This window comes from Danio aesculapii, chromosome 24 (assembly GCF_903798145.1).
Source record: "Danio aesculapii chromosome 24, fDanAes4.1, whole genome shotgun sequence".
NCBI lineage: Eukaryota > Metazoa > Chordata > Actinopteri > Cypriniformes > Danionidae > Danio > Danio aesculapii.
The window spans coordinates 16,214,807-16,233,270 of record NC_079458.1 but is presented as its reverse complement, the minus strand read 5'-3'; the positions used below and the strand labels follow the sequence as shown (position 1 = coordinate 16,233,270).

Sequence of the window (18,464 nt, the reverse complement as noted above, 5' to 3'; positions counted from 1 at the left end):
CTGGTGGCGACAGACAGAAATCCACAGTGCTGACTAACTGCTTTATTTTCCAAGGGATGACTTCAGATCTGCATATCATAATAAACCCCTGGTATGACGCCTCCCGCTCTCGATGTTCCAACCTTACTAAAAGGAAAGGGCAGCTAGATTCAGGTTGTGTTTATCCCCTGCAGCCCCAAAATGTCTGACCATCTAGTTCACCCTCCCTTTTAGTGATCTGGCAGAAAACACATACCCATCTTGTTTAGTTGAGTGGTTTGGGGGCTGCCCACTGGGTGGAGGAGCAATGGTTGACCCTCCCCTTTTCCCTCCTAAAGTTTACGCATTTGATGCTTGCAAAAATCATGGACCACATCCCAACAGACACGACTGGTGTCCTGACCCTTTCTTCCCTTCGGTCTTCTTTAAACTTGATGACTTTTGCAGGAGCAGGACCACCTAGCCATCTATGCCTCCTTGCTGTCTTTTCTTTCCATTTGTTTTCTTCCTCTGACTTTCTTTCAGTCCTAATTCAAGTGTTCCTGATCCTTGTCTACCTTATCTCTCTCCCTAGAAATGAATTATTACCTGCTGCTCAGCGACTGTCATGGAGAAGGTGTTCTGTCTCGGTACCAGAGCTTACGGTTGGAAGGTCGAATGTGTGATGTTGTTTTGGATGCAGAAGGAGTGCAGTTCCCTGCTCATCGCACATTGTTAGCCTGTTCCAGCGATTATTTCTGGTCCCTTTTCCAGGACTACACTCTAGAATCTGGTGCCCGCACTATCAGCTTGCCAGCTCTGTCATCTCTGGGCCTGGAGCAGATTCTGGACTTCATCTACACCTCTTGGATCTCTCTGTCACCCTCCACTTTGGAGGTCACACTACAGGCTGCCTGCTATCTACAAATCCCACATGCTGTGGATCTTTGCACTCAATACATCTCAGAAAGCATTACTCCTGACAACTGCTGCTTTTTTGCTAACATAGCAGCTCGGTATGGCCTTTCGGAAGCATTCAACGACAGTAACAGTTTCATCGCCAGTAACATGTGCAGAATTCTTGCAAGCGAGCAATACAAGGCTGAGCTAATGGAGTTAAACCTTGAATCTCTGCAAGAGGTCCTTGTAGCTGACGATATGCCAGGAGTAAAGGAGTCAGATCTTCTACAGGTGGTTTTGGAATGGTTAGAGTTCAACCCACAATCTCCTCTGCAAAGTAATGCATTGCTCAGTCGGATCCGATTTGGTTTGGTGCCACCTGAAGAACTGTCGCAATTTGGTGCACTTAAACCAGCTCTAAGTACACCCTTCATTCAAAGCGTAGTGCAGAAAGCATTTAACTACCACCTTCAGGGTCCCCTACAACCTCTGCTACAAACTGTCCACACCAGCCTCAGAGCCACAAACAGCAAGATTGTTTTGGTGGGAGGAGGACCAGAAGCAAACAGACCGCAGAATCAGATCTTAACCTACGAACCTCGTAGCAAGAAATTCAAGCCACTCTCAACATCCTTGCCATATAATGTTCAGCACCAGGGAATATGTGTTGTTGGGAACTTCCTATTTGTGTTAGGAGGTGAGATTGTGCAGGTGGATGAGGAGAATGAAAAGAGCGCTATGATGGATGTCACTGACCAGGTGTGGCGCTATGATCCACGGTTTGAGCAGTGGGAGGAGATGGAACCACTCTTGCAGAAGAGGGCACAGTTTGCCTGTTGTGTGATGGAAGATGTTATTTTTGCTATTGGTGGACGAGGCCAGACGGGAGAACCTGCTTTGTCAATGGTAGAAAGGTACAATATGAGTGAAGGGTGCTGGCGAAGTGGTGTCTCCCTACCCTTTTCAGTTCATGGGCATGCCTGTGCCACTATTGGAACAGGAATTTACATCTCAGGTGGCATCCACATCAACAATCCAGAGAGCAGCAAAGAAGTGCTGTTTTTTAATACTATTGAGGGGGATGCCTGGCAGAGACGCTGCAACATGTCCATTGCCAGATTTGGCCACCAGATGGCAACATTAAAAGGAAGAATTTATACCTTTTTGGGAATGTATGAGCCCTTCTGTGACATAGAATGCTACAGTCCTGAGCAAGATATTTGGACTCGCCTAAAACCCCTACTGAATGACCGCTTCTGCTATGGTTTGACTGCAACAGGGGGTAAACGTGTGCTTATGTTCGGAGGCAGAAAATGGCAGGAAGGACAGGAGGTGTGTACAACAAATGTTCTGGAGTACGACGCAGAACATGATGCCTGGAGGGAAGTGTGTAAACTACCAGGGCCCCTGTGTGGGATTCAGTGTGCCATAATGACTCTTCAAGACCCTCCGGAGACCTAAAAGTCAATTATAAACACCATCCCACATACACATAGACAAACAGATGGCTGTCATGGGGCAGTGAGTGTTGAAGGACAAGGTATATCTCTGTGTCATTGATACATGGATTGTTAAGTGGCATGGAAACATGACTTCTATTTACCCAGATATGGAGGACCTTGGTGGGGGTAAAATGCTATCATGTGTGTTTTACAGCAAGCGGTAAGAGCTCCTGAAAGTAGGTCATTATGAATAGGGGAGAGAAAGTCATGACACTGATAGATGACCTGTCATAAAGACGTTGTCTTGAGAAATGACATAGTTCCTTTATTGACACTGGAGAAAAAGACAGAGCTATAGCTGAAAACACAGCTATGGCCACTCTATCTTGAAAGGCAAGAAGAAAGGAAAGACAAACAAATGAACGAAAGATAAATGAAAACAAACTGTACAGCTTGAAATTCAGTTTGAATAGTATTTGGGTATTTGGCAAAGTGTAAAGATCAAAGGTGACAGTCATAATGTCTTATGACAGACGGACAGCTGCCTTGAATGTTGGATACAGATTGTGGATAGTAAAACAGACAGCACTGAAATGGAAGGAGGGCGCACTCACAAATGCTGAGAGGGAAAGCCAAATTAGACTGCAAATTTGGAAGGGGAACAGGAGGTCATAGCAGGCAAAGACAAGTATCAAGTCCACTAAGTGTGTGTGGGATGCAGACAATCCAAAGGAGGATGAGGAGACTTTTAGTGAGCAATGATAAACAAAATTGTCTAGACACAAGAACATCTGACAACTTAAAAGCCAGGGCCTGCATGTAAATCTAAATTCCTCATTACAGATAATGCTGTGTGATTAGAAAACCAATATAGTTAAGCAGAACTGCAAATAGCTACGCAGAAATCTTGTAAAATGTTGAAAAATGCATTCAGTTTGGATGATAAACATAATTATACATTTATAATGTCTGTGAATGTTGATGCTGATGAAAGTAGACTGAAAGCAAATAAATATTAATGTGATCACATATATTGAATGTCATTATGTGTATGCATACAGTCCATTTGATGCAAATGTGAAGCAAAGAAGGTCATTTTATTTCTTTAGCAACTTGTCTACTTCCTTTAAAGTCCTTTATAATGTTCCTTTGGTCAAGGTATTTAACGAGTGCTGGTAATAATAGCAAATGTGTGAGATGTGTGAGAAAACCCAGTCCGGTTTGATTAGGTTACGCCATATAAAACCAGTAAGCCAATTTAGGCTCTTTTTTTCATTAGCTTCAAGTTGGTTTGAAAAAAAAAGGGAAATCAAAATGTCCTCTCTAAATTGCTTCTCAAGCCCAAAGAAAAGAAACTCATTCTCCACCCAACAATTCATTTCAAGTCGATTACCTTCAATGAAAAGCCCGGAAACCAGCAAGCTTCTAGAAGAAAAACAGATCAGCTTTCTAGGAAATTGACATGGGTCTCTATTTTAAACACCCATTGAAGAAAGACGCCCTTACTATTGACCAAATGGCTGAGCTCTTAAATGCTCAGATGACTGACTTGAACAGTTTTTGGAACCGAGTGCCTAACTACAAAGAAAGAGAGCAGTATCCAGGTTGGGCATATCAAACCGCCATTAAGATTATTTGAACAGCTTTCTCCACATACTGTATATAACACAAGGGGTTTAGTAGCCTCAATGTTTGGATATCTTGTCAGGCAATATGAAAGGAATTTTTTTTAGGGATGCACCGATCCCGATACTTGGATCGGATATCGGTTCGATACCGCATATTTTTGCTGGATCGGGTGTAGGCCAGCTGGTACCGATCCAAATCTGATCCTGCGCGTGGGCTATATTCTGTGTAATTCTGTCTGTGTAGCCTATTATAAGTCACTAGAAAGTTGTCATGTAGTCTATATCATACATGTTCTAAAGCCATTCTGTAATTTAATGTGAAGCACAGATGAATATTCAAGTGGTTAAATTCATGTTCAGTTCAGCGCTTCCTGCTGCCGCGGCTGTCAATCATTCTTTATTCATTCACAATTCAAACTGCATGTTGCGTATGCATGACAACACAAAAAACTTTCTCCAAGACTATTTGTTCCTTTTAATATATATAATCAGTGGAGAAATGAATTTAGTTTTGCACTAAATGGGTGTGTTTTGTCCCGCAACAAGGAGTTCATTCCTGTTTTTAAATCAAGTTGCACTGTGTCTGTTAGAACTGCAGATCGCATTCGCAACACTGGAGTAGAGAGGGTTATTACCTGCTCTTCACACACAAAGTAGGCCTACTGTACCTGAAATTTTAAATTAGAAAAGGCTCAATAATACATTTAACGATTCTCAATGCACTAATTTCTTCCCTTCGTGCTGCTGGTTTGGAAGTGACCGCAGATACCGGAGGGCTGCTCGCTGTCTCCAATCCATCAATCGCTTCATTCACGCGCCGGCTGCGCAGGCGGGATGTGCACCGCTCCATAAGAATATTCTCACAATGAGTTTCTGTTCTCTCATCCTTCCGACTGAGTTTATTCTTCCGAGAGTTATACTTTCAGTGCTGCGAATAGTTAATAAAGCCTGGCTTATTGTGTTCAAAGTAGTTAATTAAATTAATAAAAGTGAAACTGACAGGCACAATAAGGATTGTCATTGACAGAAAAGGGAATGTTTATTAAGTAAAACTGGACTCTGCTTTGCTGCTTTGCTAATAGACTGATTATTTTACTAACGATTATAGTCAATAGTGGTAGCCTACTACAGATTTCAAAGAAAAATCTTAATATTAAAAAAAAGGAAACATTAGCTGGACCACAACAGATCATATCAATGTCATAATCATAACGAATGCTCAAATAATGTAGCCTAGTTTACAGCAAGCATCATGTTTTTAGTTAGATTGTGCCGTCTGTCATGTATAGGCCTAAAGGTCTGTTATTTTTACTAAAGAAGATATATTAAAGTTTATTACCAGAACTATAGAAACTGTATTATGCTTTAAAAAAATAAAGGCACAGTATCGGATCTGTATCAATCAATACTCAGAATTTTGGTATCAGGATCGGATCGCTTCCAAAAAAAGGTATCGGTGCATCCCTACTTTTTTTTGCAATGTGCATTTAAACCAGCCTCATTTAAAGAGATGGTTCACCCAAAAATGAAAATTCTGTCATTATTTGCTCATCCTTTAATTGTTTCATACCTGTTTATCATTTTACCAAATTATTTTGTTCTGTTCCAACAAAAGGAAGAATCACAAATAGGTTTGGAACAAGCGTGAGTACATGATGACAGATTTTTAATTGGTTGGTGAACTATCCCTTTAAGTGCAGAAAAAAAACAAGCATACGCAGTAAATATAGTATGATTACATCCATAAAAGTTTATTGACTCTAGGTATATAACCACACTTAAATCTGGAGAAAGCAATAACTCTCTTTTTAAATAATGTAATAAATAAAGTAAACTTTACCAGGTTGTACGCTAAACACAACACATAGGAAACTGCACTGCCCAAATGACATGCCCTATTCATATAAATAAAGACAGGCAGCAGCACAGATATTAATGAACTAGATTGCTTTACGACAACTTTGTGTTTAAAAAAAAGGGCTGCTAAGGAAACATAACATGGTTTGCACTAAATAAAGAATAACTTTGATATATTACTAAAGTAAAATACCAATAGACATCAGTTCTAGTAGCTCTATATCCACTGGTAATCACTTTTTCCTAAGAGCTAATGGACACGTTAGCACCTGAGTCACTCAATCAAAATCAAGCTAATATATTGTCTTAGATTACATACAGAATGAAATGTGCTCCATACCTGAAATATCAATGTACATCATATAATACACATCTTATCATACAATAAACTCTCTCTAACCATTCAGTGTTCTGAAAAATCTCACATAAAGCGTCTTTGTGTCTGCTGAGTGCTTCTTGGTCGCTCTGACAGTTGAAACACTGATGTTAAATCATTTGGCAGCTTCGGTTTAGAAACAATTGGGATTGATGTGTATCTACAAGCCATGCAGCAGGAGATGAAATTCTCAGAGAGTTTATAAAGACTTTGACATACATGTGATTCAGGAGTCAAGTTGCTGCTTTAGACAGATGCTGGGGTAAGTTCAGAGCAACAACTTTGATCAGTGGAGTCGTGTAGCGAATCCCTGGGCTGGAAAAAAGTGATGTGTCGTGGTGACCTCGGCGGTCATTAAAACTCACTGTTGTCTTAACACAAATGTCCCTAAACTAGCAGCGCTGTGCAGGACGACTGCATGGCAGCTTGTAGAAATGGAAAATGTGAATCCAAACAGAGGTATACAATACTATTAATATCACAAATATCTTTCAGGGTAAAGGAACTGTCCACTTTTTTGAAAGTAGGCTGATTTTTCAAGTCCGCTAAAGTTAAACAGTTGAGTTTAACCATTTTTGAATCCATTCAGTTAACCTGGATCTGACAGGACCACTTTTAGCTTAGCTTAGCATAAATTATTCAATCGGATTAGACCATTAGCATCTTGTTCTCAAAAAAGAGTTTAGATAACTTTCCTATTTAAAGCTCGACTCTTCTGTAATTACATAGACTGACAGAAAATGAAAAGTCTGGGGACAGTTTTCAGGCACTGTGTAATAACATTATATGGCAGCAAAGGTCCTTCATTATTACGCTGGATTGAGAGTATAGATCCTAGCCATATGAACATACAAAATAGCAAGTTTTCACTTGTCTTGTACATGATGTAACTAGAGAATAGTAAAGTTTTAAATAGGAAGATCATCAAAACTTTTTCTTAATCTTTGAGCGAAATGCTAATGGTCTAATCTGATTCAATGATATATGCTAAGCTAAGCTAAAAGTGCTACCACCTGACAGAGATTGGTTGAATGTAGTTTAAATGGTCAAAATTGAACCGTTTAACTCTAGGGGTGTTGTAAAATGAGCCTACTTTCAAAAAAGTGGAGTGTTCCTTTAAGCATTAAAAATTGACAGCACACTTTGTGAATAAACATAATCAGTTTTCTTTGCTAGGAGCATCACGTGTAAATCTGGTTTTGATTATGAGCTCTTGTTTTGTGAAGAGACACGTTATTTCACCTCATAATATCAGGAAAATGTAGAAAACGTCCACAATCCAACTTAAGTTACAGAGATTATACTGCTTCTGGATAATGAAGCCTGTGCAATTTTCTACCAATCAAAGCCCACACAGTTCACTAAATGCTCATCTGTTATCAGAGACCCAGTTTGGCAAGGCGTAACGCTCTGTCGAGAATCGTTCACGGTGCAGGCACAGAAATATTCTGGGTTTAATAAAAGCTGAATGCTATCTGCAATATTTTTCGCCATTCTGACAATTACCACTGTCATTTTGACTCGTGTCTATTGGGACTAGGCAATGGACATCGAAAAACTAAGTTATATCATATAAATAAAATAGTGTTACTAAGTATTGTTTAAAATATTATCAACTCCACAAGACTTAAACATGGAGACTAAAAACAAAATCATGTAAAATGATGTAAATGTAAAATAGAGTAACATGGCTTTAAGAAAAATGTTTTATTCATTCAAAATTTCTTTCAAATTTCAAACAAAAATAATTTTTTTTTTTATTTAATTAATTGTGTTTAATTAGGTTTATTTAGTAATAATTCCTCACATTTATATAGCATTTTTTTTCTGAACACTCAAAGCACTTTACACATTGGGGGGAATCTCCGCAACCACCACTTTTGTGCAGCATTCACCCGGATGACGCAATGGCAGCCATATTGCGTCAGACCGCACACCACACACCAGCTGATTAGTGGAGAGGAGACAGAGTGATGAAGCCAATTATGACATGAGGATGGTTAGGAAGCCATGGTGGACAGAGGCCAGTGGACAGATTTGGCCAGGATGCCGGGGTTAAACCCCTACTCTTTTTGAAGGACATCCTGGGGTTTTTAATGACCACAGAGAGTCAAGACCTCGGGTTACCGTCTCATCCAAAAGACAACGCTCACTGAGCAGTATGGAGTCTGCTTGACTATACTGGGGCGTTAGGATCCATGCAGACGATCCATGCGCACGTTGATTCCCCCTTTCTGGCCTCACTAACACCACTTTCGGCAGCAACCTAGTTTTTCCATGTGGTCTCCCATCCAGGTACTGACCTTAGCTTCAGTGGGCGACCATGTGAGAGTTGCAGAGAGCTAGCTGCTGGCTGCTAGCCTTAATAAATAGCTCATTTAATTTTGTTATCCTCAATGTAATATTGCAATGTGTTATTGTTATTATTGAAGATGCACTAATATATTTAATTTAACTTATTTTTGTATTTTATTATGAATTATTTATAGTATGGACAATATATTTGACAATTCTAAAACTACAAATATAAAACTAAAAATGAAATTAATTTCTTCACGTGCTCCAGCATTCAAATTTAAGTATACATTTTTTGCAAATATTTAAATAGATTTTAATACTGACTGGTACAAACACGCCAAAAAATTCATTGATTTAATGTGTATGTTACATTTGTGAAATTTACTAGCAATTTCTAGCAAATTGGCTTTTAGCTAGTAGTTCGTATATCGAATCTTGTAATCGTTGACCATGTGAATTCTTTCTTAAATTAAAGCCACATTTACAAGAAAAGTCTGGTTCAAAAATGAATCAGAGATAAGGACAATTTCAGGTCTTTTTCCAAACAGGTTAATTCAGACAACATGTATGGAAAGCTAGCATAAGCATCTTAGCAAACACACAGGCTTTACATTTCTGCTTCCATTGCCTTGCCCCATAGACTTCCATTTTAAGACTATTACTACAAGCCGAGTCAAATAACTGACTACGGTAACTGACACCAAGCCACAGATGGAACCAGAACAGAACCAGAAATGTTCCTTTTCTTGATATATCCAAACACTCCACAAGGATTGTGATATGAGGTAACCACATTAACATTCCATATTAATGCACACAAACACGCACACACCTTCCACACAAATGTACAAATGCTATAAGTCGGGGCCAGCCGATGTATAACAGCAGATCATAAATATATAGTATGATACAGCAGAGTATAGAGTATGCTAAAGTGGCATATAAACATTGCAGATGACCGTCCGAGTGTCCACAAAGAGATCTGCTTCAAAAACCAGCCAAACACAAGAATGACAGTCTGTGTGTTCAGTGTTCGAACATCGCCTCAGATGTGCATTTCCTCTAATAGTTCAGTCTGTAGTGTCCATCTCCAAACTGAAGTGGTTGTACCTCAGCTTCCTGTGTAGAGGTGCACCTGGTTTGTTCTGGGTGTGATGCATTGTCTCTCCTCGTCTGTGTCGTTTGAAGGACTGGTAACCATAGCAACCTGGTGTGCAGAAATGACATATTCCGATGCCAGTGGATTGAGAGTCGAGCCATTCAGAAAGCTTTGTTTGTGCGGCTGTGTGTGCCTGCGTAAACAAGGGTTTTCAAGTATTTCAAAAGCACATGTAGACTTGAGTCTGTGATTGCTGTCAGAGTGCAAGAGTGTAAGGACAAAGCGAGGAGTGAATTTGTGTTTATGGATCTTAATCACGGTAGATGGTGAGTCACATTTGACGTGAATAAAACCAAAGCTGTGAGGGATAAAGTACAGGATGCGTTTCAGGAAAATAGTGCTGTAAAAATGGAAAAGTTTTGTCGACAGATGATAACACTATGAAATTATTATTATTACAGTTCTCACACACTCTCTCAGGTTAAATCTAGACTAAAAACATACCTCTTTGCATTAGCATACACATAAAACACCAATACATAAACTCTAAAGGATTGTTAGGGGCCGATCACACTGAGTGAGCTTTTTGCGTTGAGGCGCCTTTTTTGAATGGCTGTGACTGTTTTTCGTGCTACTTTTGCGCCCTGAGCGCCTCGCATTTTAACCACCTGCTGTGCCTCACGTTTTTGCCATTGCATGCTGTCAAAGTCCCTTTAAGGCAAGTCATTTCACTCGGCATGCATCTTTGAAACGCCTCTTGGGCAGTATGCTCGGGAATTCTGTCTGAATGGGGAAACATCAAATTCTCAAAAACTGTTTGCCAAGCTTACAATTAGATTAAATATTTGGAACCACCAATAAAATTAAACAACAACCGTCTCATAGGTTTAATTTCTAAACATCCAAATTAAACAAAATCGGCATATTTATTTCAGGCTGCCCAAGCTAATGCGCATGCTCACTCGAAAAAAAAAAAAAACGAGATCACGAGACCAACCTTATTTATGGCCGTTCTACACATTATCATCCTCTGGATAATGATAGTCAGATCGTGCTGCTCTTCTGAAGTAATCCACTACTTGGTCTTGATGGCGAATCTCTTCCAGAAATGACAGCGACTCTTTGTTTACAAGTTTGTGGGCGTTTGAGTAGTTGCTGCTGTCATGTGATGTGCGTTTGACAGGACGAACTATACCTCACGTTCATTTTATACAAATTACAAAACCAAAAAACTTTTGTTTTTGCACTTGGTTCATTTAAAAGCACATACTTCAAGCTTTATGTGGATATATTTCTTATGTTTGTGAAGCAAGTATTCACTGAGATTCCAGTTCGTTGACCAACAAACTGTCATAAAAACACACATCTGGTCGCTGAAACGTCAGTCTATATTAATCGATGTTTGATCTAGTATGCAGGGCTTCGTTTGCCATATTGACCGTTACACTTTTCCCCATACAAGACTATACGAGTCTTGTGTTGTCTTTTGCGTTGTGTGCTCACAGTTTAAAAAAGTCAACTTTGAGCTAAAAAAGCTTATTACGTCAGTCGCACCTTTTTCATTCTCCAATCAAATGAAAGCTGAAGCGGGTTTCTGTTGAGGTGACAGCAGTGTTTGTGTTGTCAAGACGACTACAGAGTCTTTTGAAGATAGAGGAGAGACTAGTAGTTACTTTTTTGAGTTATCCAGAGCTGCATGACTTCACAAATCTTGAAAATCACAATAATATTAATTATTAAAACTATACCAATATCAACAGCAACACTCAAGCACAATACACAGCTGATTCAGTTATTGCCTAGTGACATAAGTCAACAAAAAAAAGGCATTGCAGAGCACATCATGTTTTCGGAACGGAAAATCACATTCGGTGTGATCGGCCCCTTAGGCTGCATTAATCAGTACAACTAGAGCCGAGAACATTTCCCAAAATCACACTAATTTGAATGGCCTTTCTCCTTATCTTGAAGTTCACATAATTGTTGATCCGGCCCATATCCAAAGCAGATTGTAGTTATGGTCATTGATGAGTCGAGAGCACAACACTAATTATTAAATATTATTATTAAACTGCATATTGGATGCCAAGCCAGTAGATGGCGATGTCACGTTATAAAGGAAACTACAAGGCGGCATTCCTGTAGTCTGTCACTGTTCTAGTTGTCCAGTATTGGAATATATAGACTGAACAATAATATATGAATATCACTGTTTTCACAAATTTTGTTTTCAGTTTTCCATGAAAACAATAACGCCGCTTTCAAACCAGATTTTTTTATAATAGTGTTGTGCAAACTTTAAATTAAATCTCATAAATTAAAAAAGAATTGTTATGCTACTATTATATTGTGATACCTATAAAATACAGCAACCAAAAACTACTAAAAACGGCAAACAGATCCTCCAAATATTCCATGACATAAACATTCTACTTCATTATTAAGCAAGAGCTTCTGAACAATTTTTACTTGCATTGTAAAGCGATACACGCAAATATGAAGAATGACAAAGAAAGTCAAAACTGACAGTCTTGATTTGACATCTAGTCTAAGACGGCCTCTAGGTAATTTCATATTAATTAATGAATAATGTAACAAATTAATTGATTTTTCAATTACTAAGACATGCGTCATTGCGTTAGCATCTTGAAAATGTATCCCCCACAGCCTTATAATTAAAATGTCCAATTAAATATGGCGTGTAACATAACTAGGGTCCATAAACACCAATTCACTTCTTACTTTAGCTTGAAATTCCACCATAAGGTCTGTGGAAGTGAGCATACAGTATGTCCATTGGTTGAGAGTTGGTTTTGTGGTGGTATTTTTGGGTCTGAACTCTGAAGTATGAGTTTGTGTGCGTCAGACGTGAGTCTCGATGTAGGAGTGTGTGTGTGAGAGGGAGGGCGTGCGGGGGGCAGGTTCAGGCGTAGCGGCAGGGCTGGGCTCAGAGGCAGGGCTGGGCTGACGGTCCCGCTGTGGCTCTCCTGAAAACGCCTCCATGTAAACTTTCTTCCACTCCTGGAACTCTGAGGATGTGAGCTTAGGATTGGCCAACAGCTTGTCAATCAGTGCTACTTCGCCCTCCCTGTCCTATGGGGGTGAAGAAAGAGAGCAGTGGAGGGTGGGCATTACAGATACAGTCTTCTTCATACAGTGGTTAGGATGTGATAGTCAAAGCACGCCACAGGCTGTTAGCGCAGACGTGAAGCGATGTGGACTCAACCTAGATGAGCAGAGCAGTACACACACACGCAAACACACATAGCATGCTCAGACTTGACTGGAGTCCTCTGGCACTGTGGGGCTTTGTGGCCCCAATTAACCTTCTTTCATTCAAGTCTGAGTGATAAGGGACTTTTATAAAATCCACAACGCAACAGGAGGCTTTGCCCCCGAAATAATAAGCACAACGCAGCAGCCGGGAAAGGTTGGGGGGTCACAGCCGAGGCACAAACCAACTAACCTAAGCTCAGGAAGACCCAATGTCACAAAACCAGATTAACCCACACCAAGAAGCAGGGTTCAGAGCAGAGTTTGGCCATACCAATTGTTATGGGCTTGTGTAAGATTTTAGCTGGTTCAAGCAGGTCAACATTGTAAGGATGGCTACTAAGTAATCTAACCTGGTTATTAGCTTGTCTAGAGGGTGAGTAGCAGGTCTAAGATGGCCCAAAATGTTTTTGAAAGATGGTTATTACCTAGTCTAAAACTTAAGCTGGTTAGCATGGTTATCAATTGGTCATTATCTGGCCATCAACTAGTCTAACCCAGTCAAATAAGGACTAATCTTGTTAGTTAGCATGTCTAAGATGGCCATTAGCTGTTCTAAAGTGGTGTGACTTGTGTAACATGGTTATTAGTGCAATATTAGTGATTATCAATGATTAATTTTGGAACCTTGTTTTTGGTGCTGCTGACCAGCTGTTTATTTTACACACAATACAACAGGAAGCTGTGCCCCGACATAAAAAACACAGCACAGCAGGTGGAGTTAAGGAGTTTGGAGAGGGGGGTCCCAGAAATTGCACAGACCCACCACAAGAAGACCCCTTGGCACCAGGCAGAGCCTAAACCCATGAGGAGAAGCAGAGTTCAGAGCAGAGTTTGGCCATACCCTCCTCCCACACCAGACAGAGAACTCCGTCTAACATGGATGGGATTCTGGGATAGCAGTTTGGAAAAAGAAACCATATCAAAATGGACTACTAGAAAAAACAATAAATCCTGCTGTCCCCAGAACCCCACAGACATCAGACAGATGGAGAGGACAGACGGACAGACGGGACAGATGAAACAAACAGGCACATAGGGTGCAGTGGGACCCATGCGGCAGCAGAGTTCGGATACCTTTAGCGTGCTCTGCAGGATGCGAAGGTGATGCAGTTTGTCATTTAGCTGTGGATCGTTGCAACGCCGGATGAAAAGGTGTTTGTACTCCAGACGAGTGGAAAGGCGGTGCTCACCAATAGGTGTCAGACGGGCACGCTCCAGCGCTCTGTACAAGTCCCCCAGCGAATCTGCCTGCCCCTGGTAGTCCTGCTCCCCACCTGTGGGGGGCGCCACAGAAAACCAGAGTTAAAGAGGACTGCCTCCACCAGCAAAGCAGATTTTTGAGTGGGATTGGAAAAGAAACAGACAGATTGCAACATTTACACTCTGCATTTTAATCTTCAGTCAGGTGCGTAGGTTGACATTTGTATGCTGATGATACTTAGCTCATTTATTTCATTTGCTAATCTGGAATCTAGAAGGTAAAAAGAAAGAAACGACAAAAGACCTGGACAAAAAGTGTCTTTCGTCTGGCTGGCATAGATAAATACTTAATCAGGCTCAGATTTATGTAAATATGGAAGATATTCTCCTCTTGCTGTCTCGGTTTTTAGCTGGTATCATTTGAAGAAACGGATGCTGGGAATCTCTGTGCCAACACAACATCTCTTTTTCGGTTTTCGTTTGTCTACACACACATACATGCACACACACACGCACGCACACTCACACACACACACACACACACACACACACACACACACACACACACACACACACACACACACACAGACACAGACACACACAAACACACAAACACATGCCTTTCTCAACGTGTTTAACACTACTCCCCTGCTTAAACATACAGTTTCAGTGGGATTATAGTATCTAGTTTAGCCACTGGCTGGTCTAAAAAGGCCACTAACTAGCCTAAAATCACTAGTAGCTGCTCTAAGACAGCATTCTTTTCTACTTAGTAGCTGGTTTAAGCAGGTCGTAAGCAGCTCTTACATGGCCAATGCTGTTTAAAAGGCAGACTAAGATGACCTACAGTAAGCTAGTCATTAGCTTGACAACATGCTAATAAGCTGATGTTAGACAGTTATTACCTTATTATATAAAACTCACTGATGAAGATAATTTCTGGTCAACATGGCAATTAGCTGGTTTAGGCAGGTTGTACACAGCTCTTAGATGGCCAATGCTGTTCAAAAACTTGGCAGTTTTCTGGTCTAAGTTTACCTACAGTAAGCTAGTCATTAGCTTGACAACATGCTAATAAGATGATGTTAGACAGTTAATATCTTATTATATAAAACTCAATGATGAATGACGAAGATAATTTCTGGTCAACAAGGTAATTAGCTAGTATAAGATGGTCATTAGCTGGACTAAAATGAAATGAAGTAGTTCAAAATGGTCATTAGGTTTAAAAGATGGCCTAAATTGGTCATTAGCTAGTATTTGTTTTTAGCCACTGGCCAATTAATGACCAACATAGCAATTTAATTTAGAAACAGCAGTAAACAGTTGGTTCTTTCTGCTGTGGTAAGTCAACCCCTGATAAAGCAGAGGGGTTTTCCAGAGAGGAAAGTGAATGTGTGGGCGAATATCAGTAAACCAACAGGTAACCAACTTACAACCACCTATCCTAAAACAACTGCATTAACACATCCAGTAAGTCAAAAATATACAATCACACCTTGTATGTTAAACAAAGGAAGTGAGTAACTGTAGTTTAGTAATGGTAGACACTCAAAAAAGAGTAGAAGACAGATTTCAGCATGGTATAAAATGACATGTTCAATTTATTAAACACAGCCAGCTCTTAAGAGCACAAAAAACTCCCTTAAGGCTGCTCAGGTTTGGCAATCAATCACTCTGACAGACACCATGTTAAGCGGATGCCATGTCATTTCTTTGCTCTGTCCGTGTGTGCGCTGTATATACTGGTGCTCTTGTGTTAGTCAGGAAACAGGCACTACAGTCCTTTTATTGTTTATGCAGGTAAAACATGTGGGCCATAAACAATAGTTGTGCTCGGTGTGGTTCGCATATTTTACAGTATATGTGTTTTTAATGAGCAAGTCTTCACCAATATGTACAGTACGTGGGTGTATAATTACTTTTTTAAAATACCACCAGAGGGCAGCAGGTCCACACTGCACTGCCCAGCATATGCTGAATAAAGTATGGCGGACTTTTGAATGTAAACTTTATTAGACGTTAAAACAAAAGCGGTTGTCGATGAATGAAATAAGCCACTTAATTTGTGGTCATGCTGTTGCTGTCACTATTATGGTTATGCATTTTTTTCTAAACATATTGCATCAAATGCTATTGAGAAATGACCAGACCCGCTAATCAATTGCTACTTAGAGCTAATGAACTATTAATAACTGATTATATTGTAATCAAAATATATCAGATTTATCATAACCTTTTAGATTTTCCTAATATAAAATGTTGTTTGATATAAATGTTCATTTTCAACCAGAAAATCATCTTACAATATAAAAAAAACATTTCATGATCACATTTGATCCCTAAAAAATTACTTAGTTGCAATTTAAAATCTGTAATCTTTACCACTGCCCTTCAAGCCACTTAGTTTAACCCATTTGTCAGCAAATTTTCAATAATAATAATAATAATTTAATAATAATTGTTTCATCCTTATTTTCTCATATACTTTTAGCAGTTATTTGAAAGTATGCACTCTCCTTGCATTTAATATGCTTTCTAAGTGTATTAAATCACTACTGTAAATTTAATTTAACTTGGACTCAATGGGACCTGTCATCTTTGACTCATAATATAAAACAGATATTTTAAACTCATTTAGGTCTTTGATTTATTGTCAAATATGCTATTAATATGTCTATTTATTGACTAATATACTGTAAATATAAAACATATGCAACACAGTATATATATACACACACAAAAGTCTTGTCGGCTTTCCAAGTTTTAGGAACAACAAATAATAACTTGACTTTTAGTTGATCATTTAGTATCAGAAGTGTCTTTCAGTATAGGAAAGGCAAAGGCCTCTAGATTACACTTATTTTACCAAAATAAAATATAACCATGCTTTGATTTTTAACTATTCAATTAGGTCAGTAAGGTCTGACTTTGCTTAGACAAAAGTCTTGTTACTTAACAGAAATAATGTACAGAAGAATATAAAGTCATGGTGTAGTGGAAAATGAATTAATATTTTATATGACTCCCATGAGCTTGGCAGACTGCATCCATACATCTCTGCAATGACTCAAATAACTTATTAATAAAGTCATCTGGAATGGCAAAGAAAGCTTTCCTGCGGGACTCCCAGAGTTCATCAAGATTCTTTGGATTCATCTTCAATGCCTCCACCTCCATTTTACCCCTGACATGCTCAATAATGTTCATGTCTGGTGACTGGGCTGGCCAATCCTGGAGCACCTTGACCTTCTTTGCTCTTAGGAACTTTGATGTGGAGGCTGAAGTATGAGAAAGAGTGCTCTCCTCCTGAAGAATTTGCCCTCTCCTGTGGTTTGGAATGTAACGGGCAGCACAAATGTCTTGATACATCAGGCTGTTGATGTTGCCATCCACTCTGCAGATCTCTCACATGCCTCCTTACTGAATGTAACCCCAAACCATGATTTTTCCTTCACTAAACTTGACTGATTTCTGTGAGAATCTTGGGTCCATGCAGGTTCCAAGAGGTCTTCTGCAGTATTTGTGATGATTGGGATGCAGTTCAACAGATGATTCATCAGAAAAATCTACCCTCTGCCACTTTTCCAAATGATCAACTAGAAGTCAAGTTATTATTTGTTGCTTACAACTGGGATCGACGACAAGACTTTTGTCAGGTAGTGTATACTGTATATATACACGTTCAACATTTATTGTTCATTTTTAATGTTTTTTGTTTTAAATGTTTTTATATCTCAAATAAATATCTAAAATATACTATATTGTATATAGTATATATTATAACCATATATATATATATATATATATATATATATATATATATATATATATATATATATATATAATTATCGGATGCCAGCTTACATCTCAAGCCTATTTTGCACATTCCTAACAATCCACATATTTAACATGTAATAAAGCCAACCTTCTTTTGTTACACGCCACCTATAATTCGAAAGAACTCGCATATATGGACCATGTGATTAGCAATGTGACGACTTACAATAACAACGACTCAACCTGAGTAAATCAATCACGTTTAAAGCTCTTTGTGATCCTTTGTAACTTGTTAAACAACACAGAGAAAATCAGTTATTGCACGACGCTATCTTCCTCTCCAGTTGCTGGGGAACATGCGATTGAGAGTCACGATCAATAGGCCGAGCTTCTCTTTTCTCTTCAGTATGTAGTACAGCACTGGATGACTAACAGATGCCCTCAACTCCTCCAGAGAGAGATACAGACACGGCCATATAAAAGACTCAGATAAGAGGGAGACTCATTAAAAGCCACTGGGATTATATATATAGACTGCTGCTGCTGCAGATCCGTATGAAATGATGAAAAAGGGGAATATTAGAAGAGAAAGTTGGACAGGACAGTGGGAAAGAGGGCTGATGGGAAGCGAGATGGGGAATGGAGATGGT

The 18,464-nt window shown here is 39.3% G+C and overlaps 2 protein-coding genes across 6 annotated transcripts in view; one reads left to right on the top strand and one right to left on the bottom strand.

Moving 5' to 3' along the window:
* On the top strand, positions 1–3,320 carry LOC130218833 (kelch-like protein 34). The gene has a single exon (XM_056451121.1). The coding sequence runs from the start codon at positions 556–558 to the stop codon at positions 2,317–2,319; it is 1,764 nt and encodes a 587-aa protein (XP_056307096.1). The 5' UTR covers positions 1–555; the 3' UTR covers positions 2,320–3,320.
* Positions 3,321–8,760: 5,440 nt separating this feature from the next.
* cnksr2a (connector enhancer of kinase suppressor of Ras 2a) overlaps positions 8,761–18,464 on the bottom strand; it is a 162,756-nt gene continuing 153,052 nt past the window's right edge. For 4 of the 5 annotated variants that reach the window (XM_056450149.1, XM_056450151.1, XM_056450150.1 and 1 more), the window contains 2 exons: positions 13,909–14,108; positions 8,761–12,651 (listed from right to left, as the gene is read on the bottom strand). In XM_056450149.1, the coding sequence (XP_056306124.1) occupies positions 12,421–12,651; positions 13,909–14,108 (431 nt within the window). In that variant the 3' untranslated portion in view covers positions 8,761–12,420. The remainder of the gene's footprint in view (positions 12,652–13,908; positions 14,109–18,464) is intronic. The other variant, XM_056450153.1, reaches the window with a different exon arrangement.

What these genes read in the sequence shown, in the direction of transcription:
- LOC130218833 (XM_056451121.1), top strand. Translation starts at nt 556, where the DNA reads ATGAATTATTACCTGCTGCTCAGCGACTGTCATGGAGAAGGTGTTCTG.